Source organism: Ciconia boyciana, chromosome 7, assembly GCF_034638445.1.
Source record: "Ciconia boyciana chromosome 7, ASM3463844v1, whole genome shotgun sequence".
Taxonomy (NCBI): Eukaryota; Metazoa; Chordata; class Aves; order Ciconiiformes; family Ciconiidae; genus Ciconia; species Ciconia boyciana.
Window position 1 is genome coordinate 39950026 of NC_132940.1, and position 13559 is coordinate 39963584.

The 13559-nt window shown below is 39.5% G+C and overlaps 1 protein-coding gene across 6 annotated transcripts in view; it reads left to right on the forward strand.

Annotated features, from left to right (window-relative positions):
* The window catches only part of PPP2R3A (protein phosphatase 2 regulatory subunit B''alpha), a 62264-nt gene that overhangs the window by 29635 nt on the left and 19070 nt on the right, over positions 1 to 13559 (forward strand). For all 6 annotated transcript variants that reach the window (XR_012043492.1, XM_072868219.1, XM_072868216.1 and 3 more), the window contains 4 exons: positions 1621 to 1881; positions 4144 to 4247; positions 6824 to 6926; positions 8798 to 8872. Coding sequence is in view for 5 of the 6 variants with exons in the window: in XM_072868219.1 (XP_072724320.1) it covers positions 1621 to 1881; positions 4144 to 4247; positions 6824 to 6926; positions 8798 to 8872 (543 nt within the window). In the remaining variant the exon portion in view is untranslated. The remainder of the gene's footprint in view (positions 1 to 1620; positions 1882 to 4143; positions 4248 to 6823; positions 6927 to 8797; positions 8873 to 13559) is intronic.

A 13559-nucleotide genomic window follows, 5' to 3' on the forward strand; every position in this document is an offset into this window, starting at 1 on the left:
TTCCATCTCTCATTTTACAGGTCTCTGAAGAATGGGTTATAAAGTATTCTAAAATGCAGAAAAAACAGGGCTTGAGGAAGCTTTTGCAATTCTCACTTCTTCACCTTCCTGAGAGTAAACCAATAGCAAGTTGAGGTATTCAGTATGTGTTAAGAAAAAAGCTCTAAGGCATAGAGTTTAGTCAGTTCATCATATACATTCTTTTGTAGTTAGTGAACTCAGACTTGGCTACTTTATTCTAAACCTGTTTTGTTTTGAAATAGTTAGAATAAATAAACTGAAAGTTGCAGCTGTATTTACTTGACTATTGCCTTATTAGCCTCTTAGCACATATGTTGTTATATTATTAATAACTCTTGCATTTGAACCATTGTGCAATAGGCAGGCTTATCACCTTTTCCCAAGAAACTGTATTCATGGGGGAGTAGGGAATTTGTCATCCCTCAGCATTCCAACATCTGAATTCTGCTGCTTATACTGTAACTACTTTTCAAAGTTTAAAAAATATTCCCTCTCATGTCTGAAAAATTACATATTTTTGGATCTCATTATGTACTTAAATACAAATGCCTTTTATGAAAAGTATTGATGTATAGCTAGAACTAGAAGATTGCAGAGATCCGTTAGGAAGGTGATCTAGTGGAGATCACCATATCAGCCATATGTTTATTATGGACAGGAGAGGAGTGATAGGATGGTAGAGCTAATGAAAAAAGATGTTGCAGGCATGGGAGAAAAGACCACCTTCAAACAGGCATGTGGAAGGCCTAGTTTCAGTTCCCAGTTTTCTCCTCATTTTTCAGCAAATGATGCAGGTGCTGATTCAGTGAAATCTTTGGGTGCTTTGCCTACAAAAGGACTCTTCCAGCTGGAGTTGTAAACAGACCTTTTGCATTTTGCACTAACCCTGTGTGCTATATCATGTGGGTACCCGATGACAAACTGTGCCGGCTGCTCGTAATTCCTAATGTAAAAATTGTTTTGCCAGTATGTAGTACCTCAGAAAAAATCAGGTTTTGAACTGCTCAAGTTCGGCATAGAAGAAAAGGCTTTCTGAAATTTAGAAGACAGTCTTGCAAATCTTTTCTTAATTTATCTGTGAAGCGATACTTTGGCAAAACTAATTATGTTCCCAAGGGATGGAAAATGTTGATGTTAGGAATGTAGGTTTGCTCATACATGAGGCAAGACATTTGTGTGGGTGGGTGTTCTAGTTCTGAGGGAAAATACTAAAGGCCAGATTTTGATGCTTTGCTGTTTATGGGGCAGAATGACAACACAGGGACCAGCATGAGAAGAAATAGCATTGTCCTTGTTCTATGGTATTGCTGAATTGCAGTGTGTTCTCTTGTGGTTCAATAGTTTATCATAATCCACAGCTATATACATAAAATGCACAGAAACTACATAAAAGCAGGATGTGATGTATCCTAAATTTGCAATGTCTGATATTGCAGAATTTTTTAAATTGGCTACTTAAAACATGCATTTTTATCCCTGTGCTATAATTTAATTGTTGGTGTGTTTAAATTTTTTCTTAATCACTGGGAGCACAAACTATTTTCTCCTGCTTGTTATTCTATGCTGTTAAAAACTATTTGTTATTCATTATATTTTCAGGTTCAAAGTAAACAAGAGAAGAAACCTGGAACTTCATCCCTAGTCCCTTTGAACTCTGCAGTTAGCCCTTGCACTGTTCTGCCTGTGAATAAAGCCACCAGCAGTACCCCTTTGTCGATAAACATTCCACGTTTCTACTTCCCTAAAGGACTTCCAAATGTCTGCACTAATCATGAAGAAATCATTGCCAGGATTGAAGAAGCTTTTACAGAGTTCGAAGACGAGAAAGCAAACATCTGTGAAATGGGGAAAATTGCTAAGGTAACTATTCTCTAGGTTTTTCGGGTTTTTTGAGAGAAAGACTGAATCTCACAGCTGTTCTAATTTTTAGTGAAAAAAGAACCAATATCCTTTTGCTCTGATTGTTTTTGTTTAGATTAAGAAAATAGTAAACAAAAATGAGCTCAGTTTGCTGTTTGTCACATCTGATGTGTATGCTCTTTCTTGCTTTGATTTGCAAAATAGTTCTTTCAGATTTCTACCAGACACAAATTGCATTTTTGTGTTTTCTTTTCCTCCATAGTTATGCTCAGAAGAGAGCAGAAACTTAGTCTACCTCTGTGGCTTCAGGTAGTGCCAGCTACCTTCTTTGTGGTTAGCTGTCCCACTAATCTGGACATGATCTATGTATACTGTTGCAGTGTTGCTTGAGAAAGCCGTTTCCAACCTACGCCTCCTTGGACATAGAAGAGGGAAATGCTTAGTCAACCCTCAGCCGCTGAGATGCATACGTTCAATAATCATAATGCAGGTGTCAGGATACTTGGAGTTGTTACAGTCTGCTAATGAGTTCCTGGCTTCAGGGAACAAAACAAAGCACTTGTGTGGGAGCACGATGCAGATGGGTGGTTCTATTTTCCTCTCCTTCACCCATGGTTTTTAGTAATGCTGATCTAAAACTACCAGTTGTCAGATGCATCTCATATGTTCAGTTTGCCCTGAATGCATCTTTGGCACTGGAGACTGAGCAATGATGCTCTGTCCAAGAGGAGCACTTGTTTTCCAAGAAGGAAGATTTTTCTGAAAGGAGAGACTAGTTTGGTTTTTTGTTAATTGTTTTTAGAGGAATTGAGTGGCATTATTTGTAAACCATCTCTGAAAACATAAACAGAAAAAAATTATTTCACCAAAAACAGGTTTGAAACTGATTTTATGACAAGACAGGCAACAGTGCATGGCCTGTCATGTTCAAACTGGGAAAAGCAGGAGGGTGGTGTACAAGAGACCTCTGCCTTTCTGTCTGGTCTCTGCATCTGTCTCTACATGGATGTGCTACATGCCATTTAGCTTTTGTAAGGCTTGCTTCTGTTCCATGGGATTATTGATAATGGTACCAGTTTTAGGGCTCTGAAATAAATGCAAGAGAACCAGCTACACAAAGAAAACAGCAGAAAGTAAATGTCATTCTTTCCTCAGAGTAGCTAAACACCTGTAGAATTACAGTCACCTGACACAGGGATGGCTAAATCTGAAAGCAGTTCTTACGCTGATTGGAGTTTCCAAAGAAACATGCAGGCCAAGACAAAAAGCTGAGAATGGACTTGCAGGATAGTCTAGGTGAAAGAGGCTTTGTGGGGAAAGCAGAAGTGATGCCTCAACTACTTCTTCAAAAGATGCCTCCTTCCATTTGGTGTGATGTCCTTCTTACCTGTGCCTGGCCTGAATCAGCTGCACTCCCTCCAAGGCCTGTGTGTTGCATACCTTGGCTGGGGTCATGAAAGGTGGCTGGGAATATCTTTGTGGTAAAGAGGAGGTTTCTTGAAGGTGTCAGTAGCTGAATGTTTGAAGCCATTTTCAAGCCCGCTTTTCTGAGGCGTTAGCACAAAATGCTTGAGCTTTCATTGATTACCATTCTGAAAGCTAGCAGCCCCTGCAGAGGCTAATTAAAAAGCTGTGTTCAGGGAGTCCTTTTGCTGGAATCAGCCTCTTTCCGTTTGTGCTTTCATTTTTTGTTATCCTGCTGTGATCTAGCAGTGTTGGGGGGAAAATGGGCTGTCCTGGATGGAAGGTACTGGACTGAAAACTGCAAGATGATAATCATTTCACCTTCAGGCATTTAATCATTAATTGTCTATAATTAGCATTGAAGTTCCCTTGCTGTCAATGAGAAGAAGTCAGCCCATGCAGAGAATTGGGTCATCCTTTTCTAAGGTAGGTCAGTGAGGTAGCTGGTTTGAGTGGTCTTCTGGAAGGAGGTGCCTGTCTCTCTCCACTTCACTTTGCAGGGAATCTTGCTAAACAGCTCCGTCAGAGACAGAGCTTACAAGCTTGATAGTCTCTGATCCTTTTCCTAGCCTGACAGGACATATTTCTCAGCTATTTAAAAAGGCATATGACAAAGTAGAAAGTTATTGGTGGATTCTGAACCTTGGCATACAGTAAATAGCTTTTTGACTGACCTGTGTGCCATTACTGCTTTATTTCCATTATGTAAAAGTCTCGATGGTGAATTCTGTGTGTAAACAAGCAGGCTCTTCTTGTGACTGCTTTTGTATTCCTCTTTGTTCTGGTGTTTCATTACAGAAATGTGGCTGCCCACTCTACTGGAAAGCACCTATGTTCAATGCATCAGGAGGGGAAAGGACAGGATGTGTATCTCTACACTCATTTGTATCTATGTGGAGAAAGTGAGTATAGCTTTTTTCTTTTTTACCTTCCACCACCAGACTTTTCAAATAATTTTCCCTTATTTAGAAGAAAATCAATGGCTTGCAAATCTCCATCAGCTTAAGTTTTCTTCCCTGAACACTCTTTTTCCATGCTGCATCAGCAATTGTATAGATGATGAGATGCTTTGGTCTGGTTGGTATATAAAATATATTAACATACTCCCTAGAAATATGTCAGCCTTTCACGAGATGTTAGTGGATTTTAGATATGTTTATCTGAGGCCTTATTGCTTCTACACTAGGGCACTAAGTGAGTGCGATTTGGGAATGGAGAGAACAGGCATGTGATAATGTTATAGGACAGGAAGAAGGAATGTAAAATAAAGAAGCATCATACAAGTGGATACTCTGGGAGCTTTAATAGCTATTACCTTCTTCAAGCACGCTTTATAATAAATCTGTGGGGTTTGACAGTCACTTCCATGTACCATTGTCAAAGCTTCTCTTTGAAATTGAGAGCTCTGGATATATTGTGCTTGGAGTCAGAGGTGTGAAATGGAACAGACTTGCTCTCTTGCCTAATCTTTTTCCCTCCAGGGTGATTCAGGCTTTACTCTACTTTGTGAAACACCTGAACAACATCTCCATCTCATATCCAGACAGAGTTCTAATTTTTGACTTAGTGGTTGCTCTTCAGATTCTTAAAGTAGCCTTTAACCCTGAGTTCCCAAAGTATTTCCTGCAATAACATTGTCAAAAACAGCTTCTAGTTACCCTGGCAAAATTGCAAAAATGTTAGGGGTGACTGTGATCAGTAAGTTTTTCTTGACACAGACAACTTTTTTTTTCCTTCCTTAGGTTCCTCCAATTACTCCTAATGAATCCTTGTTGTATGATACCACATATTTTCACTCCTCTGACTTTCACATCCTTCAGATATTTGCAGACTGTGGTCATGCCCCTCTTCTGTATTCCCTTAACCACGCCATTTCCAAGCCAAGTTTTGTATGCTTTTCTCACTTTAATTTGCTCTTGTAGAAAGATTCTGCCTCCCCTCCCACCCCTCCCGACCGTTGCAAAATTTTTTCTGGAAACATGATAGAAATGAACGTAGTGTTCCTGGTAAAGTAGACTACAGCTGTGTGAACAAAGCCATCATTTTAAAATGGTCATCTTTAATTGCTGAAGCCTATTTTCAAGCATCTTAGTAGCTGACCTGACTTTTCAGAATGCTACATGCTCACTGATCTCATTTGAAGTCAATAGGAATTGCTGGGTCTAGAATAATTCTGAAAATCAGATCTTTTAGTTTGTTGCTAAAACATGGCTTTGGGATTCATCTTTATGTGCCTGTTTTTCTTTTTTTTTAAAGCTAAGACATTAGCACCTCTTTTTCTATAGCTGATTTAGAGTGTATCTGTTAATTGACAGTTAGCATGATATGAATGTGCAGCTAACAGGATTGCTTGTTAGCCACTAAATATTTTTTCTTTTTCTTTTTTTTTCCTGGAAGACTTATTTAAAAAAAGAAAAAAAACAAACAACTGTTTTTGTAGAGTCTGCTTTTGGTAAAGAGTGATGAGGCCAGAATTAGTGGCAAGCCAGTTAGTATGATCTCTGCAGGAAAACTACAGGCATTTCAGTACTATGTTTCAATATAAGTTCATACACTTTCAGGAGAGGAGGGGGGTGAATAATCACCCATAGTAAATAATAGTGCATTTGTATTTTCACAGTTATTAAAGAATACAGGGTAATTTTCTGAGTAACTTATTGTTTTTCTTATACTATATGAACAACTTAGCATTTGATATATCCGAACGTTCTCTTCTGTTACAGGTATCCAGTAGTGATTTGGTAAATGTCATGGAGTTTCTGTTTTCATGAGTATTTCTGTTCAGAGTGAATTAAGTAATTGTGATACCTTTGACCAGCGTAGTATTTTGTATTAGAAGAAGGCAGAGACAAGAATCGTTGTCATAGGTGCAAACTGCCAACCTAAGGAATGAGTTTACATGCTTCTCTAAATACTCAGTCCTACTAACTCTTTCATTAGGCTGTTCTCTGTGACACTACAGTGCACAGCAGCCAGCTGTGCCATAATTAAAAAGGGATGCTCTTTTTTTCCCTTCTGGGGAGTGATTTTTCTGGTTGAAAATTTAGTCACTGTAGTTTGGCAATATCGTCATATATTGAAGTACAGTAAAGAATTAAATTGGAGATCATGTCTGTTATGGCATCCCATTAGGTTGATCCTATTGACTTCAAATGAGATCAGTGAGCCTGCAGCATTTTGAAAAGTCAGGTTACTTACGAAGATGATGTGGAATCAAAGTAAGAACAGTCTTCAGTAAGAAAAACCTTGTTTATCACAGCAATGTTAACATGAAGAAAGCTCCACTGGGTGGTAGTACCGTGGTGCTGCTGAAAGGTATTGGAGAAAATGGGTGCTGGTAGTCTGAGGTCAATTTTGCACAATTCACGGTGTAGATGTATTGCATAACATGTGATAAGGCACTTCATAATCCACCTGTAGTTCATTATTTTCCTGTGAGGTACAAAGTGGTTGGAGTAACTCTTCATCTCTCTTGTAGAATTCTATGTAACTGCCATGATGATGCATCCAGATTCACATACCTTTTAGCGAAGCCTAGCTGTGACTACCTAGAACAGGAGGACTTCATCCCACTGCTTCAGGTACCTGCAACAGCTCAGCAGTGAATGGATGGGGAGAGAGTGCTATGTTTATTTTTTATCTTCTTTATTTTCATGTCTTTAAATGTTTACCAAGGACATGCAGACCTTTGGTTTGAACAGCATGTGGGTGGGGTTTATTTTGGAGTGAAATAGAAATAAGCATTTTAAGTGGACTATTTTGCATAAGTGCCAGCCAGCTACATATCTTGCTAAAGTCGCTGAGGATTGTCAAAGCTTTATTTAGTCTCTTGTCAGGGTTCGTATTTATCAGTGCCCGGTAACCAGGCTGAAATTTGCCCCATCTCTCTAGGTGGTTATTGGGAAAAATGCATGGAACTATTGATACTCAAGCACAACATAAAAGCTTATTAGAAAAGTTGCAAAAGTTGCTTGACAAGACAATTATAATTGAATTTGTCTAGCAAGACTACCAGAGACAATATCACATGGAAATCTTTGCAAAAAATTTTGCAGTTCTAATTGTTCTGTACATGCCTCTTAACCTGCTAGTGCACAAGTCTCACTGCTGGTTTATTTTTTTCCTAATATTCAGGCTAAATCTGTGCATCCTGATTTCATTTCTTTCTTTTCCTTTTATTCACATGTGGTATTTTTAACAAAGCAAAGTATAATTGTTTAATTATTTGTGGCCGTTTACGCAGGCTCTGGATAGGTTTAGGGTTTCTTTATAGTTTTTCTATAAATCAGGTCCATCTGCTCCTCTGATCATCTGTTGATGCTTTTTCTGAGCTTTTCCACGTATCCCCAGATTGCTCACACTGTGTTGTCCTCTATGCAAAACCTCTGTGGAGATGCTGCTTTGGGGAAAGATTTTGTGTCTGCACTGGATGTTTGTGTGTCTCAAACAAAACTGGGACTGTGATGGGTAAACTTTCTCATGTTCCTTTTCATCTTTTCTCCACTGGGCACACTGCCTTTCCTGATTGATTGCAGCTGTGCTTTTTAGTTACTGGTGCAATCAAAGGCATGTACAATCTTGTTTGTCAGTCGACCAGAGACTAGCAATATTACACCATGTTACACTATCATATTAGACATCAAGTTAGACTGGCCAAAATTTGGTCATATCACACCCCTAAGGGCACTGTCTGCTCTATCCCCTTGCCATGTCATGATATAGACAAAGCAAAACTTTGAACACTTTTTTTAAAGGGTAGAGGAGTCAGACATGTAGAAATTAAGCAGACATTGATTCATACAGAATCTGAACTGATTAATTCAGGATCTGAGCAGTTTCTCCACGTTTTTGGTCATGCATTTCTTGGCAGATTTGGCATCATGAGCCAGTGTTTGGCTTACAAAAAGCTGATCTTGAGAAAGAGGCATCTCCACAGGTAGTTCAAGTGAATTTTGGAAAAGCATTGATCGTATCTGTATGCATTCTGAGGCTCACAAGAGCTTTCATTGTTGTGGAGGACATAAAAGGCAACTTTCTCAACCTTTCAAGGAATGTTTATTTCTGACACCTAGCTCTAATAAATGTTAATATCTTCAATGAATGGAGGAAAGAAAAGATCTTGGAGAGGAGATAGTTGCATGGTCAACTAACTAATTTTTTGTCTCATTCAATGAAAATAAGTTTTCATCTACTCACTAACTCTCTTCCTTTGTTTTTCTGTCCTTAAGTAAATCAAAATGGCCCGACAGGTGCGTATTGCCCAGAAAATGTATTCTACTTATACTATTAGAAGGTTCACTTTATAGATAAAAAGATGTCATTTCAGTTTTATTGTTAATGCTGCAAATACAGTTTCAAAAGTAAGCAAAAGTATTGGTTTGTAAACCCAGTAACTTCTAAACATTAAAAGGAGAAGAAAATCTATTTCATTTTATTTGGTCTTATCTTGCAGGATGTGGTGGAAACGCATCCTGGCCTGACGTTCCTGAAGGATGCTCCGGAGTTCCATTCCCGGTATATTACAACGGTAGGCTGGCTACTTTGATCTCCTGTGATACTGCTGTACCAACCCTCCCTTTGTTATTTGTCACTGTTCCCATCAGCAAATCCTTCTGTTATTTAAAAAAATTAGGTGTTTTTAATATTACTGGCAATGAGTTATTTTAAGAACTACTTCCAAAGGAAAAATTAATCTGCCTGTGTGTACAAGAGGTTATTCAGAAGGTTAATAATGATTTTTTTCTGGTCTTAAGCAAATCTATAAAAACAACTTTTTTGGCCTTTAATCCTGATGAAGGAAATGAGAGGTCCTTCTTTGGTCTTCAAGAGCTGCTAAGTTACCTCTAATTCTGCTGGGCTGCTGAGACATGGAAGGCTGTATGTTTGAAGATTTCTGTTACTTAGGCCTGGATAATCTGTGATTGTTCCATGGTACAAAGCATCCATCGCACGCAGGGGTCTACCGTCCAACTCTCCTGCCTCTCATTCTTGCCGGAAAGCCTATCTAGTCTTTCTGAGTCTCTGAGCTTGTGTGACTACTGTTTGTTGATGGGTTTTATTCTGTAGCTTTGTTCCAATTTTTTGAAGTCAGCAGTTATACTGGTGCTTTACCCGAATAAGTTTGTATTTTTTTTTTAAGCCTTTAGCTTGTCTCATGTTGGGTATGAATCTGGATAAAAGGTATAAATGTTAGGATGTTTTATCTCTGCAGCAGGAACAAATTTGAATAATGACAGACCTGATGGGAGCTGTATCCCAACAGGGCTCAAGGGCTTAAAGTTTCTCCTGTTTGCTTGCCAGGGTCTGCATGGGGGCCAGCTGTACCGCATACTGGCAGCTGGGAGATTACTGGCAGACATAGGCTTGTTCCTTTCCTGTAAAGAACAGGTGGCAGAAAGACACTGTTGCTCTGGGCAAACCCTGAACTGCCACACTAATGTTTTATGAAAATGTATAACAATAATCAATTTTAAATGTTTAGATGCACTTGAACATGACAGTGAACATCGCTGTATTATCAACATGTTTAGTCCCCGTGGAGCAAGACAAGATACATTAAGCATAGTAACTGGCCAGAATAGGTATAACAATGGCCAGGGAATTATGGAGGCACATGAATGGGTGAGTGTGGAAGGTGCCTGTGGCACATGTACCCTGGTGTTTGGTGTTTAAAGTACATGAAGGGGTGAGAGCTGAAAAATTTAAGGTCACACTAGCATCAGTTTCTGACTGCAGTATCAACCAGTTGTTCTTTGCTGGTGAGCGGGTCAAGATACAATGCATGGTTGTCCTAATGCTGGCGGTTGGGTGGTGACAAAGGCAGTTTGTGCATCTGCCTTTCCAGGTTCCTCTTCTCAAGTCGTATGCTGTTCCTGTATTTTTCAGAGTCTTGCCTTTATTCCCTCTTCTAGAAACAAGGTGGGGTTTTTTTGTAGAGTAATCCCCCAAATGATCACCCTTGGGGTCCCAAAGCAGCAATTCCTGCACTTCCTGAACTTCATTGGGGTGCAATGCATGTTCTGGTCTGAGAGACCAGCTGTGTGAAGCTGAGATTCTACTTCAAGATAACTACTTGAACTAACTTCAAGGAAGTGCAGGCTGCTACTAAAAAGGGCAACACCTTTTCCTTCCTCTCTCCTTTTCCACAGCTTCCCTTGTTCCTGGGCAAGGTCCTGTGTGACCACCATAAAGCAGTCACAGAACCAGACCCTTCATGAGTACATGAAGCTCCTCAGTACTTCTTGATTCTGCTTGTGCCTCCACTGTGCTTTCCTACTTCTGTCTGAGCCTTCAGGCACCGTTACTCACAATACTCTGACAGAGGTGGCTTCCTAGGCTTGCTCCCAGGCAGCCAGGAAATAGTGGTGCTTGTGGTTGAGACAAATGGTGTGGAGTGGTGAATCTTACAAAGCTGTGATGTCCTTCACAGACTCCTCACGCTGGCAGGACAAGATTCCTTCTGAGCTCAGCGTGTTTGGCCTTGGCCAGATCACTGAGTTGGAGCAGAGTCAAGACCTCAGGAGACAGACAGTCTGTTGGGTCAGGTTGTTCCCATCTGGAGTACTTGGCCCACTGCAGCAGTGGCTCTCCTCTCTGATACCAGGAGTTCCTATTTCTCACATCTCCTTTCACAGACAGTTTGGCACTTCTCTGTCTTTAATGTTACAAAGTTCAGTATTTCCACCAGGAGGTAATGAAGGAAACAGCTTTGTCCTTGGATTTTGAGACTACTTGGATCCTTTTGATCCATTCAAGGTAGAGTGCCTTATCCCTACTTACAGTGACAGAATGCTGTATTTGCTGCAAGTGCAAGAATTACATTTTATTTTTGTGTTACAGATGAGGGCCGTAGGGAGACATTGGCTTTTGTGTTCATTGCTGGATACAGCATCACTTGGTTGAAATCACCTGGAGAGTAAGCTAACAGTCTAGTATGGGTAAGATATGTATGCACATTTCAATTTTTTGGTTTTGCCTACCTCTGCACCTCTTAGAGGTTCCTTTTGGATACAATAGGCTGTAACTTAATCTGCATCAGTATCTGTGAGCTGTTGTATTGCCAGTATACTAAACTACTTGTGTTTCTTTCAACAGAGACCGACTCCTGAAGCTGGTGAAGATGATGCAGAATATCACATAGCATTTATTGTAAAAGCTTTAAAATGTGATTTCTTCCAGAATGTTCAAACAAGGCTCAGAGTTAGCACTGCATGCTGTTGTTGAAAATCTGAGTCAACTGAAAACAACTTGGCCAAACATAGTGCTTGTTGAAAAATGCTTCAGCTTATGCAGTATTACTAATGCAAATGTGTAAGGGGAGGATGGCCTACAGGGTTTAATAAAGCTTTGTGGGTTTTTCCAGAAATGGTGTTGCTTTTGTTCTTCTATGGGAAGACTGGGGAAAGGTCTAGAACTGACCCATCAATGGTTTGGGTCCTGGAGACAGATTACATGAGGATAATAGGCAAATAGGAAGGGGCTCCCCCTTCCAAAGGCTTATGTACTGAATTCAGAATAAATAATCTTCCATGCTGGGAAAAACGAAGTCGGTTACGGCTTTCAATAAGGCACAACTGACAAGTGTGGCTTGAATGCTGCAGATTATCTCAGGCTGTGTAATTATGTTCTAGGATGTTTCCCAAATGCTTTTTTTGACAGCTTGGTTTTCACAACATGGAAAAGAAAGAAGTATTGACATTTTATACCGATATATACACTATGTACTATCCATTGAAACTGGACCATTATTTGACATTTTATCTGTCCTGCACTGAGTGACTGGACATGGTAAAAGAGATGGAGAGATCCCATTTTACTTCTGAATGCCTTATTTTTACAGCTAGGTGAGGAGAGAGCAGATGGAACATCTTTATCAATATGGTCTGATAGAGGAACAGTTTCTTATATATCACAAACGGGGACATTTTGTTGTCTTTTATTACCCTGCAGGCAGAGGAAAAGAAAAAGATTGCTGGTTAGGGGTCCTTTTTCTGATTCCTGGGATTGTTATTTTTGAGTCCCTGGAATGGTGTGAAAACTCTGTATCTTTAAGAATTGCTACAGAGTTGTCAGGTGTGATAATGGTTATGTATGAGGTGAGACCCACTTCAGTCTCTGACCTGTTGTGCAATCTGGAAGCAAAGGCCAAACAAAGTGCAAAAATAGAGTCCAGAATGGCAGCGGCTACCAAAGGCATTAAAGAAGAAACAAACATACAGCTTTTTCATTGTGCTTAAGATCAGAAAAGATCATGGTGATTACCTAGTCTGACCTCTTGCATTATACAGGCCATAGAACATTGCTCAGTAATTGCTATAGTTAGGATAGATTTTTTGTTTGTTTGTTTTTAATTGAATTGACCCCCAGCTTTAGAAGGGCATCCATCTTTGAAGTCTGGAGTGATAAAGAGCCTGCAATGTTTCTTTGGGAGTTGTCCCAGTGGTTAATCAATGGAATTGTAAAAGAAATGCATTCTTATCTATCTCAATTAGGCTGATTTCAGCTTCTAGTTATGTATTTCATGAGGGGCAAAAAGTCCTCCTGCTGTTCCACATCTCCCCATGTAGGCTTTTAAGGATAGCTACCAATAGGTGTCATGTTCAGATAAGTTCAATATATTAGTTCTCTCTCTTCAGGATACATTTTGACTCCTCAAATCATTCTCGTTGCTCTCAAAATTATTTGTGCTCATCAGCATTTACTGTCTCACTAATGTGTATCCCCAAGCAGACTGTTAGCAACAATCTCATACTTTGTTCCAGGTCTGTTCTGGACTAAGAACCAACGCTTGTGACTGAGTCAAAGTATGGCCCTTAAATGGTGATTGGCTGCTCGAAGCTAAGAAACAAACCTCTCCCATTTAGTTTGTTAACCAGATTAATCCCTGTAATGTCCATATTGTGTAAAGTTAATTTTCATGTTGGAATAGCATGCACTATTAAGGTTTACCAAAATTCTAGGCTAATATGTCAACATGATGTCAGAGACATTAAAGGTTTGTTTGTATTGGGTTTGGTCGACAAGGATTATATTCCATAGATTTCAGTGCTGACAGTCAAGTTAATTATATTTCTAATTTCTCTTGTTGAAGATGTTTGTTTGTTGTTGTTTCCTCTGTTAAGTTTATTCTTGCATGTGCTTGATCACACATTTGTGTTTTCCCCACTTCGTGATGATATTTGACAAGCTAACAAGGAGCAGACTAGGAAGAGTTC